The 6,482-nt window shown below is 43.5% G+C and overlaps 1 gene segment (V, D, J or C); it reads right to left on the reverse strand.

The window, feature by feature from the left end:
• Positions 1-213: 213 nt before the first annotated feature.
• LOC144222400 (T-cell receptor gamma chain C region C10.5-like) lies at positions 214-6,211 on the reverse strand (the record flags this gene model as incomplete). The annotated part of the segment is given in 5 exon segments: positions 214-270; positions 2,176-2,198; positions 2,901-3,026; positions 4,430-4,759; positions 6,067-6,211. Coding segments are annotated over 5 exon segments (681 nt in total), but the record flags the coding sequence as incomplete, so codon positions are not given.
• Positions 6,212-6,482: the final 271 nt, after the last annotated feature.

Genomic DNA, 6,482 nt, shown 5'->3' on the forward strand with positions numbered 1-6,482 from the left:
CTCATTTATGCTGATTCCTAGCTAGGGAAGTAGGGTCCGACCAAAGGAGTGAATCCTGCTCATGAAAGCTTTCTGGTAGGTTCCTTCGAACTCAGGGTGTAAACTGAAGGGAGACAACCAATGAGATGTCTTATTTAGGTTCAGCAAAGTTACAAACAAGGGTAGATTTTCTCCTAGTCTGAAATTAAAGCTTGCTACAATTCCGAAAGTTACCCTGTTGGCTGTGACCTGGGAGACACAGGTGATGGAGTCATCTCTCCGGGCCATTCGCTGGAAAGAAAAGAAGGAGCAAAGGTTTCATGTTTAGTTAAAGTGTGAGATCTTGATCCCTTGTCTTGGGCATAAGCACTCTTCCTGCCTGTCAGCTACTTCACTTTCTCTCCATTTGAGTGAGAAACGTCCAGTGTCTGTCAGGACCCGGGGGCTGGTGGAAGCTGTCGCCATGGGATGTGCACCTGAGCCTCATAACCTTTAGTGTTACAGCAGGGGCACTCGGGAAAAACAAAACCCAAGAAAATGGGGTTTGCCCGGGAGCCAGGAGGAACCAAGTGGCTGTCTTGATGTTCCCTCAGCCCAGACTCTTTCTCGAACACACTGCCATTGTTGACACACCTTGATTTCTCTGAGTCAGAAGCAGACTCCTGCCATGTTCAAGGACATCAGGACAGCAAATGTCTGGCAGAACTTGGATTGACTTTATCCACTTGTGCCATACACTGTATTTGTAAGAAATCCTAAGTGTGTATTTTTATTTGACAATACTTCCCACGTAATTTAACACATCAAAGGAACCAAATTAATTTGGCATAGCCTTTGGAATGTACCAGGTCAATGAGACTCAAACACTAAAGAAAACAAACAAAATAATAAACAAACAAATAAACAAACCCAAAAAACCTCTTGCCCTTATGACAGAGAGAAACCAAATCCTAATGCTACACCTGCTTGCTTTTGATTTGAAAATCCTTCATCCCAATCTCAGTCAGTCCTGACCACATATAACATCCCTTTCCAAACACCGCACTGGCCTCTCTGGTTGGCAGTCACAGCAAGGAAATGGCAGTGTTTGCACAACTGCTGCCATGAGGAACGAAATCTGGTACCTCTGTCTGCTACTACTGGCTCATGTTGGAAACGAGTCTGCTGGTATTGACCAGGCCTCACAGTATTCCATATCAGACCAATATTCCAAACACAGGTACCTCATAAGGAAACACATATACCTGCCTTTACAAAAGAGATTTTAGATGAAAGCTCTGTGGATGATTGTAAAAAGCCTCTTCCTATGGACCTTGCATATCAAAGACAATTGAGTCTGGCCCTGAGACAAAGAGCCTAATTTAGAGTTAAGAGCAAATATCCACCCCCACCCATTTGTTTCTGCTTAGAGCATTTTCTGGCCTTGTATACGCTGAATGCTCCCTGTGAAGGAACCTTTTGAGGAACTTCTTCTTTTGTGATTATGACAGCAGAGGTGTTCCCTGAAAGACATGTTTTTCTTGATACTTCCACCTTAAACAAACAAGCTGTTGACCCCTGCCCACAGAGAAGTAACTTCACCCCTTTTATGCTGAAAACTTTGTCTGGTGTGCTAAAGACGCTTCCCTTCCCCTTAGGATAGGCATCTAAACCCCCTACCTCAATCACTATTGTAAACATTATGCGTGAGTCTTCTACATATCTATGTTCTGGGAGATTCTTACAGATCGAAGAAGTTTGTTATCAGAAACCTTGTCTAAGGCAAATGCCACTTCTGTGCCATCCACCAAACACTTATGATAAAATAAAGTTGAGACCCAGTCAGAGCAGAGATGCCTGCCTGGTGATCAGAAAGAATCTCGGGGCCTCTCTCACTCTCCCTTGCTGGCACCGTCCATCGTTCATGGACCCCTGGATCTGTCTGAGCTGGTCTCCAAACTAGAGTGAGTCCTCAAATGAAAAATTGCAGATCAGGAGGAGTTGTGTCCATCTTACAGACTTCTGCTATAAGTGCCCTTTCCATCTTTACTTTTTCACTAGCTTTTTGCAGTGAATCTTTCAGTGAAATGGCCTTGAAATTTTACAACCTTTAGGAAGCTTCTGCTTGCTATTTAAACTGAGGTGTCCTACTGTCTTTGTAAAACCATTGCACTGCAGTGCACTTCCTACATGGCCTTATCTAATTGGAAATCATACCTTTAACATCTGGGACCCTAGTTCTTAGATGAAGAATAAGCAGGTGTACTGGAAGGCGGTGGGCCTGACCCTATAGACTTTAAGGACCCAATCAGCTAAGACCTGGAGCCAAAAAACACCTAAAAGGGATAGGACCCAGGCTGGGAACCGTGTGTGTTTACAGTATAATCCTTGCACAGAGGATTTCTGGAGATTGATGGGTCACCTAGTGCTGATCCAACCCATTCCCTCACCAACTTATACCATCAAGGGAGTGTTCTTGAGGTAGTGAGCACTCTTACAGTGTTCAAATGTGTGACCTGCGCTCACCAATTTTTGTTGCTTTCTCTACCTCTGAGATCCCTGTTAGCAGTAGCCTTTCCCTAAATGAATGAAGAGAAACAGTTACGTGCACATTAGCGTATGGGCAGTAAGACACGTGACTGCGTTCAGGACACAACACTAGTCTGTGTGGGCCACCAACAATTCCCCTAAACTTCCTGCGTTTTCCACCAGGGCAAGTGTGATCTACAGATTCAGGGCTTGGCACCAGGCACACCTTTCTGTCAGTTCAGCTGGGCTCTGGTCAAATATGCCAGCTCAGCAGGGTTCAAGAGAAACATGCCAGCTCAACTGGCTTCTGGGCATGAGCCTCGGCAGCCAGAGCTGACCCGTCCTGGAAAGGAAGGCCCAATAGATCAGCAGCCTGAAGGCAAGGGGAGGGGTTTAGACCAAGAGGAACTCACCCACAGCCCAGGTCACCGGTGAGGAGGACAGAGAACCCATAGGGCTCACAGTTACCACCCCAGTGTTTCGCCTTGTGTCTGAACGCCCCTGGGGGTCCACTTCCGATTGTTTCGCCTCCGCCAAACCTGTTAAAGAGCAAAAATTCAACCAAGTAAACGTTAAAGATCCAATGGCTGTAGCAATCAATCACTCTATGAATCAGAGAGCATTCCATCTAGCACGTAGGCCGGAGCCCCAAAGGAGGACAGGAAAGGAATAATTTGTACAGTAGAGAGGAGGTGGGAAAAGGAAATTATTAGCAACGGATCCACTGAGTTAGGCAAGGTCACTTTCATGGGAAAGGAAGGGGTCAATTAGGAATGTACTTCGTGCTGACTAGGAGTTTCCCTCGTAGATAGGTTAAAGGTTACTCTTCCTGGGCATTGAAACTGCACTTGGGTTAGGTATTAAGTCTACGTAGCAAAGCCCTTCACGTCACTTGCTATGTGTTCATGTCCTACTGCCTAAAACGTGCTTGTTAACCACAGAGAAAGTACAAACTGGTTCCTTCTTATAGGCCTTCTGGGGCCTTGGTCTTTGACGTTAATGCTCAGGACGTGACTTGTGAGTCTACTGAGTTACTGGCTTCCAGCCGGGGAGGAGCACATTCAGCTCTGCCTGCACTTATGACCCGCATCTGCACCAGTGGGGCTCCTCCAGGACACCAGGCCTGAGTCTCCAGGGAGCCTGAGTGATCAGGAAAAGTGTATTCACTCTACTGTCGTGATGCTCCTGGGGACACGGGTCCCCCTGCCTCCCTCCCAGGCCAGGCGCACAGTCGTACTGCAATAGGTGTTTGAGGGACGGCATTGACCAGTGGTAGAAATACACCTACGGTGGACAATGAAAGGATGTTTGTACGCATAACCTCACTCGTGTCTACTTACCAAAGTTCACCTTACAGTCTTATATAAAATTCAAGTCTGAAACACACAATATCATACTACAACTCAGCTGCCCAACTACCATTGAATTGCAAACCAGTTCCATCAAATGGACAGATTTTGTCACCTATAACTCCTGTTTAAGGGTGACTTTGAGCTGACCAGATTAGAGTGAAGGGATATTGAATTTCAGTAGAACATTCCCACAAGATGTACAATTGTTCTTATTTTCTTATCAAGTAAGATCATCGAAAGCGGACTCTCTTTTTGAGCATTTGTTGTGCCTGAAGCTGCTAGGTGCTTTCTTCCTGTAGGTGAAACAATACAGTAAAAAACCTCATTGTGACCTTCATATTTTGGATGATGAAACTGAGGCAGTAAAAGCTAAGTGACTTGTTCATTTGCTCATTCTTTGTATGTTCTAAAGCCCAAACTACTTTAATTCTATGGGGAAATAACAGGACATTTATGCAACCATTTAAAGTAACTACATTAAAGAACGATTTCTATTTGCTTGTCTTCCATTAATTTTGATAGTCAAAGTGAGGTATTCCCTTTGAAACAAAGGGTTCTGTAAGGTTGTAATTATGTGTATATGCACATACCTTTGTTTATTGAAGGAAAAAGTATCTCTTGAGCAACCCCTCCTCTATTCCTCTCGTGTTTGACGATACATTTATGTTCTTTATCCATTGACATTTTAGGTACGGTCAGCCAAGTGTATTTCATGTATGTGTCCTTAGTTTTCATGGTGTTTCCCTGCTGGGATTGCAGAACGGTTTTGCCATTCTTTTCTTTCCAATCTATCGTGATAACATCAGGGAAGAAATCCTCAAGAAGACAAAGATACGTTCCAGCGTCATGGAGTTTTACTTCAGTAGTTGAAGGGAAAAAAATGGTAGGCTTGGGGGAAATGTCTTCATCCGGATTTTTATCTGTGGGAGAAATGCAAGAGCAATGAAAACATTCTTAGAGAAACAAAAACATTGTATGGTTTGGAACCGCCTAGGACATACTTAAAAGGAGGGAAATGTTGCCTTAGAATTAGTGCTATGATGACCACTCATCCACAGTGGGTTACAAGGTGCTTATTGTCTTACTATCTATGGGTTCAAGTGGTTATGTAGATTGTTCAAGGTCACAGCTAGTAAGTGGCAGAAGCTAGATTAACGTGGAGTTTGTTGACACAATACCCAGTCATTTATTGAAAGAAAATTTGTTTCCACCAGTACTTGACAAACACTCATGCTTATGCTTCACATACATTGAAAGACAGACTAAATGAAAAGGATGCTTTCATTTGGTAAGTGGGTAAATTGTCTCTTCCAATAGAATGTCCAGGGAAGTCATCATCTGGGAATCCCCAAACAGATGCTCAGACCCTGTGATGACTCAAAAAATTTGCTCATAAGTATACATTTTAGATGCATGTGAAGACTTTGATTAAAATTTTTAATGAAATATGAGGTAAGAAAGAAGCAGTACTCCTCAAATGATATTTGTAATGATAGAATTTTTAATCTGTAGGTATAATCCTATGTAGGACCAGAATGCTGTTTTTCAATTTATGAGTTCATTTGTGCCCCTGATCACAACCACTAAGGAAAACAAAAGATATCATTACATTTCATGATTCCAATGTCTCATCAGCATTGTGAAATAATTTGACTTGTTGTTGACTAGATCTAGCCATCTAGAAACATCCCCGGGAGGTGTTCTCCCTCCTCCAGGCAAAATTTCATCTCTAAGGCTAATGAAGAACGAGCACATTTATGGCATGAATTTAGAAACAAACAAACAAACCCAGCTCATGACACTATGGATACGTTTGCACAGTAAGTGTGTCCATACCTGGTATGAATCACCTTCTGACAAAATGACGAGTTTAGCAATTTTTTGTTCATTCTTTTCCATTGGTTGGTTTTAAATCAAATGAATAAGAGACACAAATTTCTTTACAAGCTTTTCATCACAGAAATCGCACAGGGACCTGACATCCCCACCCCTCAGGGACCCCCAGCTGCTCTAGCAAGTTAGCTCCTTGTCGGTGTCGTCCATGCGAGCTCAGGCAGCAACTACCCCAAGGACCGGGACACAGCCATCTCCCTCTCCAAAGATCCCACTGCCATTTGTGACCAAACTGGGACCGAGTCCTAGAATTCTGAGCCAGCACCTAGCCTGCCGCCCCTGCATCAGCTGCCTCCCCTCCCCACGTTATACGGAAGAAAGAAAGGATATTTACCTGTGACCCTGAGCAGCGTGCCAGGACCGAACACTTTGTGGGCCCACCAGACATACGCGTTGTACTGACTACTCCACTCCTTTCCACTGTCTGAAAAGCTTTTACAGAAACCTGCTTTTGTGCAGCCTCTTAAAATTGTGCCCATAGTTTTTCAATATTTATATCAATATATAAAAATGGGCTCAGCTACCATTAAGTGAAGATGAATCTCAAGCAAAATCACATTAGAGATGAACACAGTCAAGAATGGATGAACTGACCCCTCTCTGCTGGAGCAGCTTGGTTCTGTCTTTCCATCTTGCTCACATGCATTGAAAAGTGTGATTTCACCTTTCTCAACATTTTCTTGAATCTTCTAAATCTCTTTTCTTTAAATGTTTTCATGTATCATATCAGTTCTTTTCCTAGAGTGTAAT

This window comes from Crocuta crocuta, unplaced genomic scaffold (assembly GCF_008692635.1).
Source record: "Crocuta crocuta isolate KB4526 unplaced genomic scaffold, BGI_CrCroc_1.0 scaffold2101, whole genome shotgun sequence".
Taxonomy (NCBI): domain Eukaryota; kingdom Metazoa; phylum Chordata; class Mammalia; order Carnivora; family Hyaenidae; genus Crocuta; species Crocuta crocuta.